At 48.9% G+C, this 26,373-nt stretch overlaps 1 protein-coding gene and 3 pseudogenes across 1 annotated transcript; 3 read left to right on the forward strand and 1 right to left on the reverse strand.

The window, feature by feature from the left end:
* Nucleotides 1-3,116: 3,116 nt before the first annotated feature.
* Nucleotides 3,117-6,272, forward strand: LOC140605447 (ubiquitin carboxyl-terminal hydrolase 17-like protein 17). Its single transcript, XM_072777688.1, has one exon. It carries the CDS (start codon nucleotides 3,234-3,236, stop codon nucleotides 4,587-4,589), a length of 1,356 nt encoding a protein of 451 aa, XP_072633789.1. The 5' UTR covers nucleotides 3,117-3,233; the 3' UTR covers nucleotides 4,590-6,272.
* A 1,602-nt stretch (nucleotides 6,273-7,874) lies between these two features.
* On the forward strand, nucleotides 7,875-10,907 carry LOC140605411 (adenosine deaminase pseudogene; annotated as a pseudogene).
* A 506-nt stretch (nucleotides 10,908-11,413) lies between these two features.
* Nucleotides 11,414-12,471, forward strand: LOC140605412 (CXXC-type zinc finger protein 1 pseudogene; annotated as a pseudogene).
* Nucleotides 12,472-16,157: 3,686 nt separating this feature from the next.
* LOC140605414 (RNA-binding protein 4B pseudogene) lies at nucleotides 16,158-25,182 on the reverse strand (annotated as a pseudogene).
* Nucleotides 25,183-26,373: the final 1,191 nt, after the last annotated feature.

The following is a 26,373-nucleotide window of genomic DNA, read 5'->3' on the forward strand; positions in this document are numbered from 1 at the left end:
ATTAAGGGGGGCTCTGCCAGCAAGTGAGGATTCCGAAGGTCACCATAACACAGTGCCTTCCCCCAGGCCCCTCACGGCCTACAGATCATATTTCTCTGCAGTGTCAGAAGCTGGATTGACAGCTTCATTCAAAGAATGCCCATGTTGGAGGTCAAGAGAATAAATCCAGAGACGTTTGCCGCATGGAGCTCACAGCCAGAGGATCTTTGCTTCTCACTTCCTGTAGCTCCGGCTTGGCTTTTAATTATTCTTCCTTTTTTTTTTTTGCAGCAAAGTGGCGTCAGTTCAGCTCTACAGCCCCCAATCTTATCTTCAAAGGAAAGGCACTCAACCTCACAGCGACCATCCATCTCTGACACTGCATCCTTCTGTGTATAGCTCCATGGGCTGTGTGGAGAAAGCAAGGCATCAGTTATCCAGTACTTGGTGACCAGAAAGCAACATAACATCACCCAGGCCAAAATCACAATTCCCTATTACCGAGTCTCCTGCAGACACCGAGTACACGCCTGGTGATCAGAAAAAGCACATGTCACGTGAGCAGCTGTATGGGAGCTCAGATTCCCTGCACAACTTACACAGTGTCCCTACTGGGTATTCAATTCCTTCTGCCATAGTCATTTCTAGGATATCTAGAAGCAGAGTATGTCTTCCTGGGATGGAGGCAGTCTACTTTCTAATTTTAATAACATTCCTTCCCAATGCGTGATTGTTTTCATGTCTCCAAATTAATAGTCTCAGATATATGACAAAAGGTAAAGATGGTGCTGTTTATACTGTAGGCAGGTCAACGATAGGCCACATGCAACGATAGACCACAGCCATGTGGCTGTGGAGTTTCAAGATTTTAGGCGCAAAGATAAAAGAAACCTGAGGCTGATCCATTCTGTAAGAAATATCAATGAATAATGGGTTTAATTCTGGAATTCAGGGTGATGTGGACAATGAGTTTTTCTTCAGAACAAAGATTAAGCTGAAGAGAGTAAAGGTATTTTGAGATAAATGATTGAAAAAAGTTTTTGGTGACAGATGTTCTCAGGAGAAATAATACAAAGAACTGGCAGTCACTCCCAAAGGGAACTTGTTCTTGGAAAATACAGCTTTGAGGAGGAGAAAGAACACATATTGCTGTCGTATACCTGAGATAATACCATGCTGAAGAAACACTGAACCTGTTCGTACCCCAGTTAGGACTCAGACCAACAGAAAGGAATTGCACAGCCTTAGATTTCTGCTCAAAGTAAGAGGAAATTTTTAATAGAGTCCAAAGTTGAACTGGGGATATTGTAATAGACTACTGAAGTTCATCAGGCATCTAGCCAATCAACTGACATAGAATACTCATAAGGTCTTTAAATACTTAATTGAGGCAGATAATAAGAATGAGAATGATGTATTAAAAAACAATGATAAGCAGACAATAATAATATTGTACTTTCTCAGGCACAGAGGATGTGCCTGGCTTTGTTTAAGCAGATTATAGAAACAGAGGGATTGTTAAACCTTCCCAAACAGTTATTTCTCACGTCAAACAATGAGTAATGGGATCTCTGGATAACACGAGGAGACTCAGCAAAAGACATCATTCCTAGGCCCCAAGTCTCTGTATGGTTGCTCAATTTAGAGCTAATGGCAATAAAAATGGGGTCATAGTTTGACGATATTCATGATGTAATATTCATTTTGTCAATTAAAACTTTCAGTTAAACACGGAGATATCATAAAGAGCATCCTACACAAAAGTTTTTTTAGACTCCATGGTTTCAGAATAAATATCCTAAAACATGGTGGCATAGGTGATGACACTTTTATTCTCTCAGTGTCCAGGGATGACAAGTGAACATCAAGAATTCAGCAGGGCCCCAGGGCTTGTGCAGCCCAGTCACTGACCAAGGCCTTGCAAAATTTCTCTTGGCCTCTGTTTAGTAAAGAAGACAAATGGACTTAGGTTTTCACCTTTCCTAAGGCTTATTCAAATTCATAAACTGGAAATGGTCATGGTCACAGTAGGAATTAATTGTCTTGTCGAATCAAAAATCTTTCAGCAGAGACTACCAATTCTGTAAACAGAATAAGCCATAGTGACACTTCCAAACCACGAGCTAACCCCGTGCCTACCTCCCTGCATCTACAACTGCCAAAACCATAATGTGTAAAAAAGGTGCAAGCCTACGACATACTCCAATTAACTCAAAAGTATATAAAGAATATTGGTGTAGAATTACCTGAGGAAAAGTTAAAATTCGGCATGATAACACTGGATTTAAGATATAGACCTGTCAGAAAGGAGCTTTAAAGGAATGTTTCCCAAAAGCATAAAACCATCCAGAGGATTTCACTTGTTGTAGACCCGAGACACACCTAGACAGACAATGATATTCATTAAGACCTTCATCATCTTTGTATATTGGAATCATAGTAGACAGAGATGAAGGTGTAGAAGCAAAGCATGGACACCATATTCCCAAATAATTGGTTACAGCTACAAACATTCTGGCTGGTGAGAATAAGGTGTTCCTATGTGATACCTGAGCTCTTTTGGGAGAATGATCTTCCCTGTCCTAGATCACTAATGTCTAACTCTCCTTGGCTCGCTTGAGGTTACTCAAAATGAAAAAGGACACCCATTAAGATTTCCACTGAACATAGAAACACTGAAGAAAGTCTGTTCAGAAATAGGTAAGGGCAGTTAGGGAGCTTGAGAAAGATCTGAAGGTGCTGTCTGTTGTCGGAGGCAAGATTAGGAGCTGGGCTGACCTGAATGGTCTCCGTCAGTGAGGGACCACACCCAAATCCTGTAATCCAATCAAGCAATTAGAGTGGATTAGAGGACTTTGTGCCTTATCCCAGGGCCCAAAAGCCATAAAGGTGGAGGTGAGGTTCACTATCTGACATTTGGAAACTGGCACAGTGAGAGGAGCATCCCTTTGCGACCCGAAGCTCCTGGTTGAATGTATCTTGTGGACACTGTTTCTGCAGACATGGAGGCTGCCCACCTCCACCCCTCAGAGGAGCCTCAGTTCAGCGCCTCTCCCAAACCCCAGTCATGCTGGTCAAGGAGAGGCGGTGCTGAAGTCCACGGAGGACCCTCTGTGCCCGAAACGACATCCCCTGCATCAAAGACTCTCTCCTCCCCGACTGACCCGTTGGCTCCCGCATCAGCAGGGCTGCCTCCCACCAAGACGCCTCTGAGTTGGAGGAGCCTTTCCCACGTGGGAGCCGGACTTCAGAACATGGGCAACACTTGCTATGTGAATGCGACCCTACAGTGTCTGACCTACACAGAGCCCCTCGCCAGCTACATGCTGTCCCAGCAGCACGGGACCACCTGTAGGAGGCAGACATCCTGCATGCTGTGTACCCTGCAGGCTCACCTGACGCGGGTTCTCTGCCATCCTGGACGTGTGCTCCGGCCCCTGCCACTCCTGCTCACCGCCTTCCACAGACACAAGCAGGAAGATGCCCATGAGTATCTCATGTTCATTCTGGATGCAATGCAGCAAGCGTGCTTGCCTGAGGACAAGCCCTCAGACCCTGAGCGTCCTCAGGACAGCACCCTCATCCAGCAACTCTTTGGGGGGTACTGGAGGTCTCAAATCCAGTGTCTCCACTGCCAAGGCATTTCGAGCACTCTGGAACCTTACCTGGACATCAGCCTGGACATCGGGGCTGCTCACAGCGTCAGCCAAGCTTTGGAGCAGTTGATGAAGCCCGAACTGCTGGAAGGTGAAAATGCCTACCATTGTAGTAAGTGTCTGGAGAAGGTGCCTGCGTCCAAGGTGTTGACTTTGCACACTTCCCCGAAGGTCCTCATCCTGGTCTTGAGACGATTCTCAGACTTGACAGGCAACAAAATGACTAAGGAGGTGCAATATCCTGAGCGCCTTGACATGCAACACTGCCTGTCTGAGCAGAGGGCAGGACCCTTGGTTTATGTGCTCTATGCCGTGCTGGTGCACGCTGGGAGGAGTTGCCACAGCGGACATTACTTCTGTTTTGTAAAGGCAGGAAATGGCCAGTGGTATAAAATGGATGATGCTAAGGTCAGCGCCTGTGATGTGACTTGCGCGCTGCACCAACCTGCCTATGTCCTCTTTTATATGCAGAAGACTCATCTGGAGAGAGACCTTGGGAGGGAGTCAGTCAAGGAGGGAGGACTCGCATCTCCCGAGGCAGACCCCACAGTGGTTGGTGAGGCCTCAGGAGAGCCGGCAACGGATCCCTCCGTGAACCTTCCTGAGTTGGAGGAGCGTGGGGAAGAGACCTCAAGGCAACAAATGACATTAGACCAGTGGAGATGCCTCCAAGAATGCAACCGCCCTAAGCCTGAACTCAATGTCAGGAGAAGAGAAATTGCTCTTCCTGCGAACGCAGTCATCCTTCACCACTCCAAATACAGACCTGAGATGCCGAAGAATCATCCTCAGCAGACCATCGACCTGCTCACCACTGCAGCTGGGATGCTCCCACCTCAGGTGGCCGGGGACGTGGCCAAAGTCCCGCGTGTGCCAGGGAGAGCCCGACCTACCAAGAGGATGAGCAAGAAGGGACAGAGTTCTGGGGAAGCAGTCCAGGGATGTGTCTCCTAACTTTGGTGCACATGGGCGCACACACCCACACACACAGCGTCACTCACTCACTCCAAACCCGAACACAGTCCCATACTGGAAATATTTTGTGTTATGTGAAGTGTGTGTTCTATATGTATGGAAGAACCATCTATCTGGTGTGTTCATGGGATATGGCCTTCAACTGAAACTTGAGGACACTGATATTTAAACCTGGTTCATTGTCATGATCTTTTATTGGGATAGTGTGGATTTCATATGGGGTGTATCGAGGAACCTGCCTCTCCTTCAGCCTTGGGGAGAGTGGGGGCCACTTGCAGGTGAGAGGCAGTGAGCAATCAGGGTTGAGAGTGGATATGATGCTGAGGACCTGGGGTTGAAGTCAGTATGTTTGACCCTTTCGTCATGCTCCCCACTTCCCAATGCTTTTCTTCTATTTATATTGAAAGAATATTTCTCCGAACATAAGTATGTATTGGGTCTTGCTAGCGATGTGTCTTGGTCATTGCTTGGAAATTGTAAGATGGAAATTAAGTGCTTATTTTTGGGGCAATAACTGCATCCAGACCTGATTGAACCACAGTGATTTTATTATGTTCCCTTCACTCTCTCCCACATTAAGACTGAAGAGAAGCAAACTAACAAGGACTCTTATTCCAAAGGGAAATGCCCAGCCTCCCACTGAACATAACTTTTTATGACTATTTTGCTACCGTCTTCTCTGTGGCATCTCTTGACCCAGAAGAAGTGGACTCTGGATTTCAGACCAGTTCAAATTCAAATTTGGACCTGGGTTGATACCTCTGGAAAACAGTGCCAAGTTCATGAGTCTACCAAAGCATTTTGAGGTCAGGTTATAGGTGTTCTGTGTTATCATTGCATTTCTTACAGAAGAGTTTGACAAGTTCATTGTAGAATGGAAATTATTGCATGACCAGCAAACGCCTCTGAGTGTGACCGTAGATGTGCAGTTGTAACATCACATCATAATGTTATTTTCACTCTGTATTCAAACTTGGACATGCCACCCTTACTGGATAGTAAGGGACAATAGGATCTGTGCAGAAGAAATCAGGCTTTTTTGGAGATTTTCATGTACCTAAGACAAATTAGAGATCTAAGGTGTCAGGGTTTCTTTCATGTCTGGGAATTGTGTTTCTTATGGCCAATACAGTTTATTGTGTCATAAAGAGTGAGGGAGCCTGTGTGCATGTCTTGCCAAGAGTTCCGTAAGAGGATCTGCAGGTATCCCCGTCCTCTGAAGACTGTCATAGGGAATGAGACAGCTCATGGACTCGGGGACTTGTCCTCCACAGCAGAGGACACTGAGGAGGTGTCTGTGGGAATGAGGATATGTCCCCACCTGGACTGATGTGGTGAACCAGCAATTCCCCCGCTGAACTGGATGGAAACCGTCAAGTCCACCACGTGCTGAGTGTCCTGCTTTTGTGCGCCTACACATACACTCCCCCCACTACACAGATGCTGCAGTTTTTCTTTAGGTAAATCTATAGGAATGTCAAATTGTGCTTCCCAGTCTGGAATGTCAGTTTGTCTTAGTGAAATCCATTTTCTAACAAATGTAGGGAAATCATCCTGGCAATTTGTAACTTGGTTGTAACAGAAATTAACAAGTTAATCTGAAATTGTTTTATAAATATCTGAATTTCTGATTTAGAAAAAGATCCCATCCAGAGTTTTGCAAATTACACCATGTTTTCTCCTAGAAGACATTTTCTGTACTTCTTGATATTATTTCTCTGAAATTGTTATGTAAAATATTGCATCTGCTTTGTTTGTTTTTGCTCTAAAATGTTATTACAAAGTTGTGTGTTTTTTTATTCTTAATAAAAAATTCCCACATACAATTTGGTGTGCAGTCTTCTGAGGATGAGGACACCTGTAGGTCACCGTGGAGGACACTCCAGGGGCCACAGACACAGGCTCCGTCCAACAGGTGGGGGGCAGGAGGGCCCTGAGCAGGGCCTGGCTTCTCGGGAGGAAGGAATGAGGGAGCTGCAAGGAACCGGGAGCTCCAGCAGCTTCTGTCCAATCTGGTGAAGACCATTCCAGGGGCTGAGTGGGGGCCCGCGCAGAGTGCGGCCGTGGGGGCTCGGTGCATGGCTGCAGGTCTCCAGGTGAGGTGTGGCAGGTGTGGGCTGGGGGCCCTTGCTTGGCTGGAGGGCAGGTGTCTTCCTGGGCTGCGGGGGCCTGGCTGTGCATCCACGGGCATGTCCGCTTCCTGGAGCACACAGATTCCCTGAATTCCCCACAGGCCCTCCTGGATGCTTCTGCAGGTGTGCTGGCTGGGGCTCCACCACGCTTTCTTTCGGGGGTTCAGGGTCCTGTCTAGGGGCATGTGGGCACATTTCTTGCCTGGAGCCTGGGGGGTTATTTGGAATTGTCTGCCAATGTGTTGCTGACAGCGGGACGGGTGTTCTCCTCAGGATACTTGGGTGGTGTCTGGGTGTGTCCCAACCCATGGCCCTGGGAGCCAGCCTGGGGACCCTCGAGGGACACTCTGCAGGGCCTCTTGTCTATCTGCTGCACAACCAGGCTGTCAGCCCTGACACAGGGTTGGCGAGCCGGCTGAGGGGTGTCAGTGATCGGCACTTCCTGGGCACCAGGAGGTCCACCAGGTGGGCTGAAGCTAACTTGAGGGCTTCTGAGATGAGATGTGGAATGGGACCAGACACTCATGACTGGATTGTCAGTACGTGGTTCCATCAGCAGGGCAGGCTCAGGGATAGAAGGCCTCCTGGTGGTGTAGACAGGCATCGGCATGTGTGGACACTGTGGGAATAGAGAACACCTGGGACTCCATGAGTTTGGCCCCAGCACTAAGGCAAAATGAACACTCAGGAAAGAAAGAAAGAAACCAACTAACGGCCAAGACCTTAGTAACAACACCCTCCCCCGGAACAGGGAAAGAAAAAGATGGGATCTGTTGATCTGACTCACCCTGGGAGTAGGGAATGCAGTTGCAGGGCTGGTCCGGAACAAAGGTATGACTGGATGCTTTTGATGCCCTTGAGACATTGTGGGGGGACAGGGAAAGTCCTGCCTCACAGCGATGCTTCTTCCATTGGACCAGCTCTTCCATCCACTATGCTCATGAGGCAATAGGAGTCCTGATGCTGGAGAGTCATGGTGGCAGCTCCTGAGAGGGGATGGGCAGGGGGGTAATGTGTCATGAAGGACAGAGGCCTGTTCTCTGAGGTGGTATGTGCTCCAGGAGTGCCCGCCAATGACCATCACATGCCAACCAGCCACGGTTCACACACATACAAGGCATAAGGCAACATCATGGGCACCAAGGAAGAAAAGGGTGCAAAGACCACGCTGCTCAACTGCCACTGGTCAGAGAGGAAGTGGAATCCCACCTCCCCCAGGAGGCACATGGAGCCCAGGGAGTGCCCAAGGGCACAGCCCGGGAAGCAGCACACACTCACCCTCACATAGTCACAAGATTCCGTGTCTTCCTTCCAGGTGCGCTTCTGCCCCTCCCAGGGTCTCCTGGGGAACCTGTGGAGCAGAGCCTCTGCTCGGCTTCCTGCCTGCACCAGAAATCAAAGCATGGAAAGGAGAAGGAACTCCCTTCCCTGGCTTCCAGCCAGACACCTGCTCAGGGCTTGGGCCAACCTGGTCCTTTCCCTCCTCAGCCACTCTCTGCCCACCTCTGCCCCACCCTGACTACAGTGACCCACCAGGTCATCCAGGCAGTTTGTTTCATGCAGAGTCAGAAAGGGTCTGCCTTGGCATGTGCCAAGCTCCATACATTCACTGGTGCAGGGACACTTGTCCAGCCACAAATCCCACACCAAATCAGCAGGGACAGCTCCATCACCCAAATGTGGACCCTGTTAGTCTGGGAGCTCCTCTGCCTGCCTCGCCCAGCCTGGCTCTGCCCGCAGCCGCCCTGCACACTGTGCATGCACACGGACTCGGGGTCTGTCATGTCAGCCTGGCGATCGGGTCACAAGCCCCATTCCTCACCTTCATCTCTCTGCCTTCTCCCTCTCAGCCTGGTCCAACAGTCCAGCCTGGTGCCACTGGTCGCGGTGACTCCCCGGCTCCACATTCTCCTTCAGCCTCCTGGAGCCCAAGTCCATGGGAACAAGGGTCGTGCCCCAGTGTTTTATGGGGCATCTGGTGCTTGATGCCTTGTGTCCAAAGGCCCCACAGTCCCTGCACTTTACCTGGGGGTGGAAGGGGCAGGGGTCAGTGCATCCACTCAAATGCCAGTGAACCTGCCAAGCACATGAATGGGAGGCCGTCCTCATGGAGTGGCACATGGGATGAGGACAGGGGACATCCTATCTGGCTAGTGAAGTGTCAGTATAGTGAAGACCTCAGGATGCATCCTCTCACAGCCAGTGGGAGGGCGGGGCAGGGAGGAGGGATTGCAGGTGTCAGGTTGAAGACAGGTGGAAACATCATTAAGATTCGGGACAAACACAAGCATGGATCTAATCTTATGGTGCCCTGAGACTGATACTCAGAGCCTCTGAGTGTCCCAATGTGTAGACTGCTGGGATTCCAGCCCATGTCAGGATGGACAACAGGGTCCGGTCAATGATCTTCTGTGAGCCTAGCCTGTCGCAAGACTCCTGGCAGAGCTCCTGCTTCAAAACCCATGCCAGCCTCCCCACTCACCCTGGGAGGCGGGACAGGGGTTGGGGGGTCCGCTACATGAGAGGGGGTGCTGGCTGCAGATGGGAGGCCCGGCAGGAGGATAGGTCCTGTGGCTGAGGGTCTTCTCTCTAGGGACTCCTGACGCTGTTGCTCTTTTTACAGGTTTGCTTTTATGTCCAACTCAGCCCATTGTGAGACCCTGGCACAACCTGGATGGCCCCAGGACCCTGTGGAGCGCTGCCTCCCTGTTGCGTCCTGGACACAGCCACACTGGCCCAGGCACACGGGACACACGTCCTTGAGGGGAGACGGCTTGGCTGTGCACCTCAGGAGGCCGAGGGGCCACTGTGGCCGTGCACGAGAGTGTGAGCAACAAACACTTGTGGCGTGATTTTAAAAACCCCAAACAAGAAAAAACTTAAAGTAGTGCCTTCCATCCTCCACGTGGGAGTAGCGCCTTCCACGGACCTTATTTCTTTGCCCTTTTGCAATGTGCAGGAATGAGTGAGTGGCTGCCTTCCGATGCTCTCTAGGGCAGACTCCTCCCTGGCACAAGAAATTACAGTCACGTGAAGCAAACTGCCCTTTGTCCTCAAAGAAATTGTTTCAAAAGAAAAGTTTTTTAAAAGATTTGCTTGATATTATCTGCCTTGTTCTTATTGACTTGAAATGTTGGCATTTTCTAACTGTGCCTTGTTGGCTACAGTAATTCATTATTCCTGTCAAAACTGAAAAGTGCCCTAATTGAATGTGTTTGAATGTTATCCTTGCACAGTTCTTTAAATTGAGAGACAAAATGTTTTACCTCACTGTTGGACATACATTCCAAGCTTTTCAACTTTAGGAGAAAAAAAAATAATCATGTTTTCCGGTATTGTAAATTTTAGACTATTTCGTATACATTGTATTAAAACTGCCACATCAATTTTAATGTAGAGATTTTGCAAATCCTAGGGGAGGTGGTGGCCCTGGTGAGCCAGAGCCTGCAGGAGGGAGAACGGGACTTCAAGGTGAAAGTGAGGTCCATCCTGTGCCACCTGCGCCACCAGCCCAGTTGGCCCCTGGAGGTGGTGGAGCTGTGTCCGAAGTACCAGCAGACTGTGGTGGCCATCGACCTGGCAGGAGATGAGACCATTAAAGGGAGCAGTGTCTTCCTGGGACACGTGAAGGGCTACCAGGAGGCTGTGAGGAGAGGCATCCACCGCACTGTGCATGCAGGGGAGTGGGCTCAGCGGAGGTGGTCAAAGAGGCTGTGGACACGCTCAAGACGGAGAGGCTGGGCCATGGCTACCACACGCTGCAGGACGAGGCCCTTTATGACAGGCTGCAGCAGGAAAACATGCACTTCGAGATCTGCCCCTGGTCCCGTTACCTCACAGGCCCCTGGAACTCGGACACGGAGCATGCAGTGGTTCGGCTCAAACATGACCAGGCTACCTACTCCCTCAACACGGATGACCCACTCATCTTCAAGTCCACCCTGGAACGGATTACCAGATGCCCAAAGAGGGCATGGACTTTGCCGAGGAGGAGTTTAAGAGACTGAACATCAATGCGGCAAAGTTTAGTTTCCTCCCAGAAGATGAAAAGAAGCAGCTTCTTGATCTGCTCTCTAAAGCCTATGGGATGTCATCTTTGGATGCTTCAGGGCAGCATCCCTGAAGACATTATGGCCACCTCTCCAAGCCCTCCCCCTGGGGATGGAGCCTCAGTTCCCTGGGTTGAACGACACTTACCTTTACTCTCTCAAGGAAGACGATGATGCCCATAGTCAACTTCTGCTGCTCTTGAAGCCATGTGCCTGTTTCTAGACACAGGAATACCTCAGCACACCACATCTCTCCTGACTACGGGCCAGAGTCTGGTTGAATCTGAAGCCTCCCTCCTATAGTGACACATGTGAAAATCTGGTGCTTAATAAAGAACTCAAAGGCTGGTATTGTTGGGGGAAAAAGAAGGAGATGATCATATTTCTTTCTTTCTTTTTTTTTTTTGGAGGACTGACTTTGTTTATTAAGGGAACCGAGAACAGATCACGTACCCTGGAACCTGAGTTATGCAGGAAGGTAGAAAATATCTACAGTGACTGGGTGACAGAACGGAGCACAGCACAAGGTCCCAGGCCAGCCCACCATGGGACACTGCCCCACTCCCCGCATGGAATACTAAAACCGAGTGGTTTTAGCAGCTGCCCCAAGACTCCAGTAATGATGCAATGGAACAAGGATTCTATACGGCTCCCCTCAGCTTCCCCGGAGAGAGTGGATGTGAACAGGTCAGAGGCCTGTCCGCGACAAAGTGGGGCGGCCAAGGCTGCCTCTGTCCTGGCCACTTGGGGCTGGAGCAAAGGCAAGCCTGGCCTCCTGCCCGGGGCAGATGGCAAGGCCAGTCGAATCCACCAGCTGCCTCATGGGCTGGGGGAGGTTGGAAGATGTGGCATCAGGGAAGCGTTCCCACACCAGGCATCCATCCCTCAGAACAGCTGTGGATCCACGGTGACCCCACTCACCCCACTGCCCCCACAGGGGTACGGAAGCAGCCCCCGCAGCCCACACTGAAAGTGTGGCAAGGCTGGAGGGGAAGGTGGGAGGCCAAGGAAGCCTGGGGGGTGGACCCGCCGATAGTAGCAGAGCTCTGGAGGCTTCTGTGAAATGGGCCGACAAGTGTCCCCATTTCATGTCCACCCACAATCCCAGAACAGGCCCTTGTTTGGAAAAGCAATGAGGGTGACAGTGATGACACGGACCTGCAGATCTTCTGCATCTCCTGCGGGCACCCTATCAACCCACGTGTTGCCTTGCGCCACATGGAGCGCTGCTGCCAAGTACGAGAGCCAGACGTCCTTTGGGTCCACGTACCCCACACACATTGAGGAAGCTACACGACTCTTCTGTGATGTCTACAACCCTCAGAGCAAGACATACTGTAAACGGCTCCAGGTGCTGTGCCCCGAGCACTCCCGGGACCCCGAAGTGCCAGCTGATGAGGTATGTGGGTGTCCTCTTGTGCGTGATGTCTTTAGCTCGCGGGTGACTTCTGCCTCCTGCCCAAACGCCAGTGTACCCGCATTACTGCTGGGAGAGGTTGCGGCTGCTGGAGTGGCCCTGGAGCGTGTGCACGCGTGGTACAAGCCGGACAAGCTGTTTGAACAGGAACGCACCGTTCGCACGGCTGGGACTGACGGGCAGGATCACTGGCCCTGACGCTGCACCTCACGATCCAGCATGACCCGCTCACTCCCGAGCCGCGCTCCAGTGCTGACCGCTGAGCCTCACTGGCCCCGAAGTCCCCACGTTCTGCATTCCAGGCCCGGGAGCCGCCCGAATCCCCCGTTTGGCTGCTCTGCCATTCATCTGTTTCTCCAGTGGTCCCTGAGTTTCTCCCTGTGCCCACCCACCATTTGACTACCCCGCTGCCGGTATCAGAGGGTCTCAGGATTTTCTTCTGTCCTTGTCTGTCCCTCTGTCTCTCCATTCTCTGTGCCTGGGTGGGACTGTGCAGTTTGCTCACTGTTGCCTCCCCTCTCCCTGGTTTTGTTAATAAAATTTTGAAGAACCAGAAAAAAAAAATTTGATCTCTACAGGGATAAACTCTGTAAAGCCTGAAGCTCAATCAATTGATGTTGAAAACTCTCAAAGGGAGTAAAGGCTTGATCTGAATGGTCTAGAACATGTGCTGTAATTTAATAGAAGAGATGGTCGTCTTAATATTTAATGATTTAAAAGAACTTCTCAGTCCATGCGAAGAGTACAGTCCAAGGATAAATCAAATTTCTGAACGCATTTTATGCTACATATGTGTATACTTTGCAATCCTCAGGTGTTCGTGCCAAATATTCTCTTTCAATAAGTCCTTCTATATGTTTCTTAATAACAACTGTACTTGGGAAGAATCGAGCCTTCACCTGCTGAGTTACCTCTGCTACTAACACACTGTGCTGCATCTTCTTTCTGGATTTCGTTATCTGCAGGATAGCAGCTTCGATCTCATGTTTCCTGTCGTCATCTACTTTCTGCCTCGTTTCTTTCCTTTCTGGGTCAGATTCACCTTGTTTGGCAGCAACTGTTTGAGTCTTGACTCTGTGTACTTTGGATGTGAACTGATCATTAACTGTGAATCTGTGGCCATTTTCTGTTCCCTTGGACTTGGGTTCTTTTGTAAGAACCCGCTGTGTTGGTTTACCACAGGCGAGGGACTGCAGGGCTCTACCAAGTTCTCTTTCAGGGATATCTGTTTCTTGTTGAATTTCCTCAAACGTGTATTTTTCTCTGTATGATTTAATTCATACATCTTTTATTCTTCTTTTGGCAAACATCAGATAATATGAGCAAAACTATATTTCTTGCTCACTATAGTTACCTACATTCTTTTTTGCTTTATATAAGTTTGTAAACATATGTTAAGTGGATAAAATTCTTGGCTAAGGACATACTCCAAAACTCTTTTTGGACATATACTTTTCTGAGTTAGGGGAAAAGAAAGCTTATGAAACTTCCATTAGACCATAATCACACAGCAAACTAAATTAGTATATGCTGTTTTTAAATTAACATCTGCCATTTTTTAAAGACTTCAGGTTTTGGTTACAGCTAAAATGATTTTTATCTGAAGTTTATGAAAGAACAGAAGCTGACCACACAAATCTTACTCATAAGCATATTGGCCGTTTCAAAATAGAAAATAATAAAAATAAACCTATAATCAAGGAAATTCCACTCATCTTATTAGAAAAAAATAGCTACCAATGTTATTATAAATACAGATGGCAATTTGTAATAACTAGGTTTCATGATATTTGCTTTATTTCTTTTTTTTTAAATTTTTTATTGGCGTTCAATTTACTAACATACAGAATAACCCCCAGTGCCCGTCACCCATTCACTCCCACCCCCCGCCCTCCTCCCCTTCCACCACCCCCAGTTCTTCTCTTTTGATTTTAAAGTAACAGATTGGGATCCCTGGGTTGTGCAGCGGTTTGGCACCTGCCTTTGGCCCAGGGCGCGATCCTGGAGACCCGGGATCGAATCCCACATCAGGCTCCTGGTGCATGGAGCCTGCTTCTCCCTCTGCCTATGTCTCTGCCTCTCTCTCTCTCTGTCTCTCTCTCTCTCTCTGTGACTATCATAAATAAATAAAAAAATAAAGTAACTGATTACTTCATAATAAAGGCAAGCCATTTAGCATTTTATAATTTAATTCTTTTATAAATTTCAGACCCCAAAAATTTCAGATCAAGTATTACAAAACAGCCAGCCTTCAGAATATATTTTGTTTGGCAGACAGAATGGTTTTTCTTCTTTTGAATTGGAATACATTCATGCAGTACTTAACTTGCTCTAAGCTGACCCATCCCTACTAGCTTCCCACATTGTCACCAGCTGGGCATGTGAGGCTGACACCCGTTTTTAATATTATAAAACTCAGTATTAACTTACAAAAATTAAGTTGCATGCATGGAGCAAAAATTCAAATATATCATAAACTTGATGCTAAATCTTAATACTCATTCCTAATTTGGGAAAAAGAGATCAAACCAAAAAGGACTCATCTTCATAATACTTAGTTACATAAAACATTATCAATAAGAAATGTTTCTATATATGGATACTGTCTTTTTAGAATAGTGTTAACAGTAACCTGAAATCTGAGATAGATAAATCATTCATATCACAAAGTATTATATACTGTCTTTCCTATACAGTCTTGGCTCCCAAACAGTGGGCTTCAACTTCATCCCTACATATAATATAAACATTCTCAAATATTTGAAATAAAGGAAAGGTGTCATTAATAAGGCTAACTAAAATTACAACAAAGGCTTTCTTCTAATCCTAGAGAATGAAACAAAAAGAGAGGTCTTGTAAGACACATTGGAAATGAGGAAGAATTTGAAGTCAAGTTGGCCCTGGACCCTTTTACATTGCTACTCCTTCTGTTTGTTCAAGTTAAAGAATAAGAGAGGCCACCAACTGCTCCTTAGTGGAACAGGCTGCAAAGAAAACAAAGCAGCTAAGTGATGATGAGGAAAACAAAGAATATAAAAAGTTGTAGTTATGAAGATGATCAATGAATAATGGAGCTCCTGGCTAGCTCAGTTGGTAAGGCATGCAACTCTTTATCTATCTCAGGGTCATGAATTCAAGCCCTATGTTGGGCAGAGAGATCACTTAAAAGAATTAAAAATAAAAGACATTAAAAAAACTGTAAAAAAAATGATGGTAGTAATTCTATTCTGAAGTTTAAGAAACAGCAAGGAGTAACAAATAAATTAGAGAGACAGTAATCTCCCTATTTTTTTCTTCCATTCCCTTTTAATTTGAATACAAATACAGAAAGAATCATGTCGTCTGCTCATAACTCACTCTTTGACTATGAATAAGTCAAAACTTGTAAATGCGTCATTGAAAACATATTAACACTCCATCTGCAGCCTTTGAGGTTTCAGCCATACTTCACTACCAGCGTTGTGTGAGCAAGCCATATAATTTCATGTCTCCTTGTGTCTCTTTATGCTGCTCTGCCTCAGAAACCCCTTTTTTCCTCTCCTGGGTAGCTCAGTGGTTGAGCACCTGCCTTCGGCCCAGGGCGTGATCCTGGAGACCCGGATCGAGTCCCACATTGGGCTTCCTGCATGGAGCCTGCTTCTCCCTCTGCCAGTGTCTCTGTCTCTCTCTGTGTCTTTCATGGATAAATCAATAAAATCTGAGTGGCTCAGTCGGTTACGCATCCCCCTTGATCTTGGCTCAGGTCATGATCTCTTGGTTGTCGGATAAAGCCAGATGCCAAGCTTTGCATGTTCGGCAAGAAGGCTGCTTGGAACGCTTTGTCTCTCCTTCTGCCTTTCCCCCTGCTCGTACTCTCCCTCTTTCTCTCACTTTTTTTTAAGTGTTAGAAACGTTTATTTGTCAAAATATTTTTTAAAAAGTGGGAGGAGTGAAATAAAACAAGGCTAAATTTCAGCTAATGCTGTACCACGATCACAGGTCAGACATAAAGCAAAACAAACAAAACAACAACCCCCACCCCCAAAACCCCAATGGTCCTAGCAGTTTCAGATTAGCCTCAACATTAGAGCCCAGAGCTAACAGAAGAGTAAAAGGTCTCGTGCCACTACATGGTCATTTTAAAGGGAAAGGAGATGTTGCAGGTAGACAGGGAGAAGGGCTCAATTCCTAAGGAAAGCAAGATAAGAGGGAGAATCCACGGTACAGGAAAAAGGGGATGCCAGCATAATCCTTACCTAGGGCTGCTCAGAGGCTGAGAATATAAGGAACGGAGTGAAAGGCTACAGGGACTAGTATCAAGAGGAAAGAAAAGTCAACTTATAAGAATTAAATTAAGAAAGAAAACACAGTTGGTCACAAACTCCTTTGTTTACTCAAACACGAAGCAATGGAAACATCGTGGCAAGGGGACGCACGGAGCAGGTTCTCATATATGACCGCAGCCCAGGGTTCAGTCCGCAATGATCCTACCTCCAGTTTCAAAAGGCTGAGCACCGTGCTCGGTCCACATGTGCTCCCGCTCACACTGGGCCATGCCATACAGAGAATCCGTGCAGCTGCTGAGGCCTGCGGCAGCTCACTCTCTGGCCCATAACCGTGGGGAGCACAGCTGTGGCACGACGAAGGGGGCTCCTGTCCCTTCCATAGTAGGACGAGGTGTTGGCAGCGGCAGCAGCCACAGAGCCGAAGTGGCAGCAGCCCCTGAGCTCGGCAACAGGTGTCTGTCGTAGGGATCAACAGAAGTGGGGTTGGGGTGACTGGTCCCAGCTGTGCTCTGGTCGTGAGGCAGATGGGACATGGACTGCTCCACGCAGTTGTACGCAGAGGCTGCTGCTGCCGCCGCCACTGCCTCATAAGAGCGGACCCGGTAGCGCTTCTAAGAGTCGATGCTCCATATGCATCGTTGTAACACGTGGGTTCCCCGCAGCCCAGGGTGTACGGCGTGCGCACTGCTCCATACTGTCCGTTATACTGCTCAGTAAAGTCCGCCACACGACCTGTGCGATCTACTGGACACTCTTTGGACCAGTGCCCCTCTTTCCCACGCCGATAGCAGCCACTCTGGTCTCCCATCCCAGGGGCAGTCCGAAGTCGGCTTGTGGATAACTGCACGTGCATCCTTTTGTCTTGAAACTCTGTGTTGTCAAGGCCCCTGATGGCCTCCACTGGAGGCCCGTTTGACACCTTGAAGCTTAAATAGGAGTTGTTTGAGGAGACCAGTGTGTGCCTCTCAGTTCCACTGGCTGCTTGTGGTCTCCAGGGGAGGTGGGATTTTACTTATTGAGTCCCTCCTGTAGGGCCAGCATTATGTATCCTGAGAAGCAAAATGAGCGTCTGGCCACGATCTGTAATGTTGGAACACCAAGGAGGACAAGTGGTGTCCCAGGGAGGCCTTGCATTGTGGCCTTACTGCATGTGGGGACATCTGTGATTTTGATTTATATTTGGGGTATCTCTGAGGCAAGAGTGCCCTGAGTTCCTTACCCTAAAAGGAACAACTCTTAGACAGTGGCCCAAGAGTTTGTAAGAGGTGCTGATGGAACCATTTGCTGACCAGGGCATCCAGAGCTAAATGGCAGCCTAAAGCTTGGCTTCTACTGCTGACTGTTGGGTGGGTTGTGTCCTTTATTAGGGACATAAATATTCCACATGAGCTCCCCCCCTGTAGCATGGTGCTCATACCATCCATAAAGTAGACAAACTCCATTGCAGTTCACTCAGTTGATGTCATGGGGGCTCCCTACATAGCCAAGGGGACTGGGGAGGGCTGACCTTCTCTGGTATGGTGGCATCCAGCAAGGGACTGAGGAAGAACAGGGGAGACCTCCCCTGCAGGTGGGATAAGCCCGCGGCCTCAAGTTCGACTCTCTCCTGCATTGAGGAGACCTCAGTAGCTATGCCTCCCAAGGCTCAATGGACAGCTGGATGTGGACGGTCACACGCCAGTGTCTATAGGAACCTCTCTTTCCAGGAGAGCCCAGGATGTGGCAGCAGTTGTTACTTGGTTGGTGTATAGCATAGACAAGGACGATATTTTCTTGCATCTGAGGGCCTTGGGCACTGTATGTCCATTATGGATATGTGGTCCAGAAAAAAAAAAGGCAAGTCCATTGCTTGTCATGGGAAACAAGTCCGACCTAGAGGAGCGGAGGCAGGTGCCCATCGAAGAGGCAAGGACTAAAGCAGAGGAGTGGGGTGTGCAGTACGTGGAGACATCAGCTAAAACGCGAGCCAATGTGGACAAGGTATTCTTTGACCTAATGAGAGAAATCAGAGCCAAAAACATGTCCGAGAACAAAGACAAGAACGGCAAGAAAAGCAGCAAGAACAAGAAAAGTTTTAAAGAAAGATGTTGCTTACCGTGAAAGCCAAGATGGCAGATGAAGTCAGTCGCCACTAAGGACATAGGGCGGGCTCATTAAGAGAAGAGTATAGTTGACGCCTTGATGTGTTCCTTGCTCTCCCCAACCTCATTCACACATACTTCTTTAAAAGGGGAAAACATTTGTGAATCAGTGGCTGGCAGGAGAAATAAGCCCTTGTCCATGCATTGGAATGGCTACTTTGTTGGGAGGCTTTGGAATTTCCTTCTTCCCTTCTCCTTCCCAAAAGTTTTATCACACATGTAGTGCTATAGGTAAGAAATAAGTGTTAACTAAAAAGAAGTGTACTGTCATAGCATCTTATTTCCCTCCCTAGTTTTATAATATCACCATCTTTTGTTTTGAAATAAAAATGTCTAATTAGGTTTGGGGAAGGGAGTAGGATAAGACTCTCCCTAACTCTTATCAGCTTAACAGAAGTATTCAAATAAATCCATTAAGCTCTAATAAAAACTGAGAGATTTTTGGGATAAGTTTTTTGGCAATACCCCATGGATCTGAAGCACGGTGGATAAAATAAAAATAAATATGAATTGGGCCAAATAGGTCAGTAACAAGCTCACAAACCCTTCACACATATGAAAAATGAAAGTTGAATTCTTTGTATTTAAATATTAGCCAACTATAGCCTGTGTTAGCTATTTCTCTCCTGTAGCATCCTGATTTTTGTGTAGAAGCTTCTTTTTAGCAAGTAAGTGAAGACTCAGGAGTAATATACTTTACAAATGACACAGTTTTCTAACCAGGTCAAGACTATATCTTTGGATACACCATCTCCTAATTGCCAGATCGTAGGCTCATCCTTCTCTGTTGGTAACCAATGTATGTCCTTCTGGTCAACCTCTGCATGCAGAGGTGAAGAGAGCCTCTTTGTGTGTTTCTTTTAAGTATAATGAGTTCTTCTGAAGAATGTGATGAGTTGAAATTGTATTTTCAAATCATGAAGCCAGAGCCTGTGCCAGACCTTCTGCTACCTCTCATAGATTTGCTCTAATTCTAAATGTAAAATTAGGAGAAGTGGAAAAGGAGAAGATAAGCCATTGCCTTTTTACCTCTAGGAATTGGCTGCTATTTCTATGTAATTTTTTTCTGAGACAGCCATAGAGTTGGTTAGAAAAAGGCTTTTACTGATGAGATATTGTTAAGCATTCTTGTATCAATATTCTCAATTTAGCAACCAGAACATTTTTCCTCACGAAAGGAGTACTGTGTGATGAAAACCCAGTATTCAGCATATTTTCCCCCTTTTTTTGGAAGTGACATTTCACACACAGGTGCCAAAAGTGAATTGGGGTGGGGAGAGTGAGAAACTTTCAAATTTATAGTTATTACAGAAATTGTGGAAATTATGATCTGACTGGAAAGCAATCTTGTATCACCTCCCAAAGAATCATGGTCATTTTTTAAATAAAAAGCAGACAAAAAATTGTTGTTTCCTGCCTTGTTAATGTTCTCCATTCTCACTGGTGTGAGGTGGGATCTCATGGTGGTTTTGATTTGTATTTACCTGATGGCCAGTGATGTGGAGCATTTTCTTATGTGCTTGGTGGCCAGGTCTATGTCTCCCTCTGTGAGATTTCTGTTCATGTCTTTTGCTCAATTCATGATTGGATTGGTTGTTTCTTTGCTTTTGAGTTTAATAAGTTCTTTATAGATCTTGGTTTCTAACCCTTTATCTGGTGTGTCATTTGCAAATATCTTCTCCCGTTCTGTAGGTTGTCTTTCAGTTTTGCTGTGCAGAAGCTTCTTATCTTGATGAAGTCCCAATAGTTCATTTCTCCTTTTGTTTCTCTTGCCGTCATGGATGTATCTTGCAAGAAGTTACTGTGGCCGAGTTCAAAAAGGGTGTTGCCTGTGTTCTCCTCTAGGATTTTGATGGAATCTTGTCTCACATTTAGATCTTACATCATTTTGAGTTTATCTTTGTGTATGATGTAAGAGAATGATCCAGTTTCATTCTTCTGCATGTGGATGTCCAGTGTTCCCAGCACCATTTATTGAAGAGACTGTCTTTTTTTCCAGTGGGTAGTCTTTCCTGCTTTGTAGAATGTTAGTTGACCATAAAGTTGAGGGTCCACTTCTGGATTCTCTCTTCTGTTCCATTGATCTATGTGTCTGTTTTTGTGTCAGGACCACACTGTCTTGATGACCACAGCTTTGTAGTACAACCTGAAATCTGGCATTGTGATGCTCCCAGATATGGTTTTCTTTTTCAATATCCCCCTGGCTATTCGGGGTGTTTTCTGATTCCACACATATCTTAAGATGATTTGTATCAACTCTCTGAAGAAAGTCCATGGTATTTTGATAGGGATTGCATTGAATGTGTAAATTGCCCTGGGTAGCATTGGCATTTTCACAACATTAATTCTTCCAATCCATGAGCATGGAATATTTTTCCATCTCTTTGTGTCTTCCTCCATTTCTTTCAGAAGCGTTCTGTAGTTTTTAGGGTATAGATCCTTTACCTCTTTGGTTAGGTTGATTCCTAGGTATCTTATGCTTTTGGGTGCAATTGTAAATGGGATTGACTCCTTAATTTCTCTTTCTTCAGTCTCGTTGTTAGTGTACAGAAATGCCACTGACTTCTGGGCATTGATTTTGTATCCTGCCACACTGCCAAATTGCTGTATGAGTTCTAGCAATCTTGGGGTGGACTCTTTTGGGTTTTCTATGTAAAGTATCATGTCATCTGCGAAGAGGGAGAGTTTGAATTTTTCTTTGCCAATTTGAACGCCTTTTATTCCTTTTTGTTGCCTGATGGCTGAGGCTAGGACTTCTAGTGCTATGTTGAATAGCAGTGGTGAGAGTGGACATCCCTGTCCTGTTCCTGATCTTAGGGGAAAGGCTCCCAGTGCTTCCCCATTGAGAAAGTTGCTGTGGGCTTCTCGTAGATGGCTTTTAAGATGCTGAAGAATATTCCCTCTCTCCCTACACTCTGAAGAGTTTTGATCAGGAACGGATGCTCTATTTTGTCAAATGCTTTCTCTGCCTCTATTGAGAGGGTCAGATGGTTCTTGTTTTTTCTCTTGCTGATATGGTCAGTCACATTGATTGTTTTACGTGTGTTGAACCAGCATTGCATCCCGGGTATAAATCCCACTTGGTCATTTTGAATCATCTTCTTAATATATTGTTGGCCTCTATTGGCTAGTATCCTGTTGAGAATTTTTGCATCCATGTTCATCAGGGATATTGGTCTCTAATTCTCCTTCTGGGTGGGGTCTTTGTTGGGTTTTGGAATTAAGGTGATGCTGGCCTCATAGAAGAAGTTTGGAAGTACTCCATCTCTTTCTGTCTTTTAAACAGCTGTAGTAGAATAGGTACGGTGTCTTCGTTAAGCGTTTGATAGAATTCCTCAGGGAAGCCATCTGGCCCTGGACTTTTGTGTCTTTGGAGGGTTTTGATGACTGCGTCAATTTCCTCCCTGGTTATCGGCCTCTTCAGGCTTTCTATTTCTTCCTGTTCCAGGTTTGGTTAATCGTGGTTTTCCAGAAATCTGTCCATTTCTTCTAGATTGCCTAATTTATTGGCATATGGCTGCCCATAATAAGTTTTTAAAATCGTTTGTATTTCCTTGGTGTTGGTAGTGATCTCCCCTTTGTCATTCATGATTTTATTAATTTGAGTCTTTTCTCTCTTCTTTTTAATAAGGCTGGCTAATGGTTTATCTTACTAATTCTTTCAAAGAACCAACTCCTGATTTTGTTGATCAGTCGCAGTTTTTCTGGTCTCTATTTCATTGAGTTCTGCTCAAATCGTTTTTAACCCTCTTCTTCTGCTGGGTGTAGGATCTATTTGCTGTCTTTTCTCCAGCTCTCTGACAATTGGCTTTCTGACATTGAATTGTAATCCAGATTTTGTAACTCTGTGGGAGAGAGGACTGTTTCTGATTCTTTCGAGGTGAGGTTTTCCTTCTAGTCATTTTGCTCAGTGCAGAGTGGCCAAAAACAAGTTGTATTGGGAAAAGGAGAAAAAGAGAGGAGAGAAAGAAGGAAAGAAAAGAGAAAAAGAAAAAAGAAAAAAGGAAGAAAAAAGAAAAAAAAGAAAGAAAAAGGAATAAAGGGAAAAAAAGGTGGGGGAAGCAAACAGAAATCAAAAAGCAAAACAAGGGATCCCTGGGTGGCACAGCAGTTTGGCGCCTGCCTTTGGCCCAGGGCCCGATCCTGGAGACCCGGGATCGAATCCCACATCGGGCTCCCGGTGCATGGCGCATGCTTCTCCCTCTGCCTGTGTCTCTGCCTCTCTCTCTCTCTGTGACTATCATAAATAAATAAAAAAATTTTTAAAAAGCAAAACAAAAGAAAACAAAACAAAGCAAAACAAAACCACGGGGTAGTATCTTCTGATTCTGTATACTTTAAGTCCCTTGAATTCCCCTGGAAGTTGTCCGTCTAGCTGGTCTTCTGGGGGAGGGGCCTGTTGTGCTGATTCTCAGGTATTAGCACTTGGGGGAGCTGCTCTGCCCCCTGCCTGGTGCAGGGCTCAGTGGGGGTTGTTTACCCCGTGAGGCCCCTGGAGTAACAACCGCAGGGGCGGAAGCAGGTCTGGAGCCCTGGAGTCAGCTCCTGCAGTAACTACAAAGCTCTTGGTCTGCAGGGCCTTGAGGCTCCAGGGCGGGGCCGCTGATCTGCTCAGCCTGGGGCAGGAGCGTCCTCGCTGTCCTGGGCCCTCCGGGCCTCTGCCTGTCCCGGGGGAGGCCAGATCCTGGGCTGTGTCCTGGCGCCCTGTGCTGTGGGGCCTGCGATGTTGGATTTGCGCTCCCGCCCCACAGACCCCTCCGCGGAGCCTCTTCCTCTGCCCTAGCCCCTCCAAGCTGCTCCCTCCATGCAGCCCCCTCCGCGGAGCCGCCACCGGAGCCCCCACCGAGCTGCTCCCGCCCCGCAGTCCCCTCTCCGGAGCCTCTTCCTCCGCCGGAGCCCCTCCAAGCTGCTCCCGCCGCGCAGCCCCCTCCTCGGAGCTGCCGCCGGAGCCCCCCCAGCTGCTCCCGCCCCGCAGCCCCCTCCGTGGAGCCTGTTCCTCCGCCCAAGCCCCCCGAGCTGCTCCCGCCCTGCAGCCCCCTCCGCTGAGCCGCCCCCAGCCCCTCAGAGCTGCTCCCGCCCTGCAGCCGCCTCCCTGGAGCCTCTTCCTCCGCCCGAGCCCCTCCAAGCTGTTCCCGCCCCCGCAGCCCCCTCCGCGGAGCGTCTTCCTCCGCCTGAGCCCCTCCAAGCTTCTCCCGCCCCGCAGCCTCCTCCCCGGAGCCTCTTCCTCCGTCCCAAGCCCCCCAGCCAGCTGCTCCAGCCCCACAGCCCCTTCCGCGGAGCCACCACCTGAGCCCCTCTGAGCTGCTCCCGCCCCCGCAGCCCTCTCCCCGGAGCCTCTTCCTCTGCCCTGGCCCCCACCCAGCTGCTCCCGCCCCGCAGACCCCTCCGCAGAGCCGCCCCGGAGCACCTCGGAGCTGCTCTGGGTCCCGCCCTGCGTGCTGCAGCCCTTAGGGAGCTCAGCGCACTCTCCCGGGGTGCAGGTGTCTGTTAGTGTCTCAGGGAGCCCGAGGGCATCCCCGCCCTCCTGGGTCTTGCTCTAACTCCCCGCGAGCCCCTTTCCTCCCGGGAAGGTTGGTGCAGCTCCTGCTCCTCCGGGACGGGGCTCTCCTGTCCTGGGGACACTCGCCCCGGCCTCAGCCCGGCTCCTCGTGGGGCCCCTCCCCCTTGGAGGCCTTTTGTTTCTTTATTTCTTTTCCCCTTCTTCCTACCTGGATAGAAGCTGAACTCTTCTCACTGTAGCATTCCAGCTGGTCTCTCTTTAAATCTCAGGCCGAATTCGTAGATTTTCAGGATGATTTGAAGATTATCTAGGTAATTTGGTGGGAACAGGTGATTTGGGGACCCTACTCCTCTGCCATCTTCCCTTCCTTCGATTTTTTTTTAAATTAGGAAAAAATCAGGCAATAATGTGGGGTGTGACATACAAATGTCCCCACCCCCTGGGAGCTGAAGAAGCAGCAAGAAGGGCCCCCCCCCCGCTGTGCCCCGCTTAGAGGCCTGCGCCTTGCTCCGCTCTATCACTGTCTGCAGGGCAGAAAGTTGGGGCGGGAGGAGCAGGACGGTGCTGCAGACGGGACATCCCACGCGGTGGCGGGACAGGCTGATGTGCGTTGAGGACACAATCCTGCGGCAAGGCTTTGGGGCTATCCGCGCAGTTAAAACTTGCTTGAAAGGAATAAAAAGCTTCTGGCTTCTTTTTTTTTTTTTTTGTAAGATTTTATATATTTATTTGGCAGAGACCAAGCATGAGCAGGGGGCGGGGAGGGCAGAGGGAGAAGCAGACCTTCCGCTGCGCAGGACGCGGGGCTCGATCCCAGGACTCTGAGGTCACGGCCTGAGCCCAAGGCAGACGCTTCCCGCACTGAGCCCCTGGGTGCCCCAGCTCCTGGTGCTGAGGGGGCCGCACGTCCCGGGAAAGGCCCCGATGCAGCCACGCAGGCAGGTGCCCGCGGCTCACCATGGAAACTGCACCGTTTCCGCCTCCATGTCCTCCTCCCACAGCGGCCTTGAGCTGCGGCTCCATTTCGGGGCAGCGGGCGGCCGTGCTGGCCACAGGGTCACCCGGCATCGTGGGCCCCTGCAGGTGGAGCAGACCCTAGTGGACACACCTGCCGAGAGCAGCCTGATGCCTCCAGGAGCCCCGGGCCCACGTGCTCCTCTCCTGAGTGGCCCGGCACGTCCCCGGGCTGAGCCCCGCCAGTGCCCGAGCTCGGGGGTGTGGGCCCCTCCTTGCCCCGGGGAGCTCCCATGCCTGCACGTCCCTGGGCCGCTGCCCCGAGTCCCGCCGACCGACCCTGGAGATCGAAGGCTGGACCCACGTCACGCTCATTTCTCCTCTGCGGATTATCCGATTATCCGCGGTTCTTTGCTGCGATGTCCTTAACCAAGGGATTTTAAAGGAAGGCCGTCTCGAAGGCCACTCGCTGGGATTGTCCCCGAGGACCAGGATGTGCTGGTTCTGCTGCCCCTCCGGCCCCTCTCGTTCTCAGAAGCGGGTTCAAGCCTCAGCCGTGCCCTGTGGGTCCCCGCAGCCCCGCCAGCTACCTCCCCACAATGGCGTCCTGGCCACGGGCCTGGACTGTGGTCCCCCCCTCCACCCAAAGCCTGTTGCAACCGCTCTGTGCGCCTCACCCCTTCTGCTTCTCTCCGTGTCACTTGTGGGGACCCTTGGTGCTCAGACCCGGGGGCCCCAGGAGCCTCCTAACCGCAGGAGCTCCTGCAGCATCTCGTCAGCGCTCGTCCCCCCGCGGACGGGATGCTCTGTGCTCTCGCTCTTCTCCAGGCGAGCCCTTGAGGGTGACACCTTGTCCCCACATCCCCGTCCTCCCAGTGGCGGGCACAGCTGCTGCCCGGGCCGGCGGCTCCCTCCTCGGCTGAATGAAGGCACCACCAGCCCAGGCTGCTGCTTGGAAGAGCCTGTGCGGCTGCGATAATTCCGCTGCATGTCCCCTTTCATGTGTCTAATGAGGCAGTGCTGATATTTGGGCTCCTAAGTACTCAACATCCATTCTCGGGTGTCATTTAGCTTTTGATTTATTGTCTGTCTCTCTCTCTCAGCGTTTTCTTTTCTTGCCATTTCCTCCCTCTCGAAGGAATGGGAAGCCAAGTATTTTCTCCACCTGGAGCTCACCTGGGGAAGCGATCCCATCTTATCTGTTAAACATCTTCAGCCGCGAAGAGGTTGCAAATTGCCAACTGTCCTCTCCAGCTGCAGCGGAGCCACAACACTTCCTTGCAACGGGGGACCGTCTTTCTATGA

Source organism: Canis lupus, chromosome 15 (genome assembly GCF_048164855.1).
Source record: "Canis lupus baileyi chromosome 15, mCanLup2.hap1, whole genome shotgun sequence".
In the NCBI taxonomy this organism is placed as follows: Eukaryota; Metazoa; Chordata; class Mammalia; order Carnivora; family Canidae; genus Canis; species Canis lupus.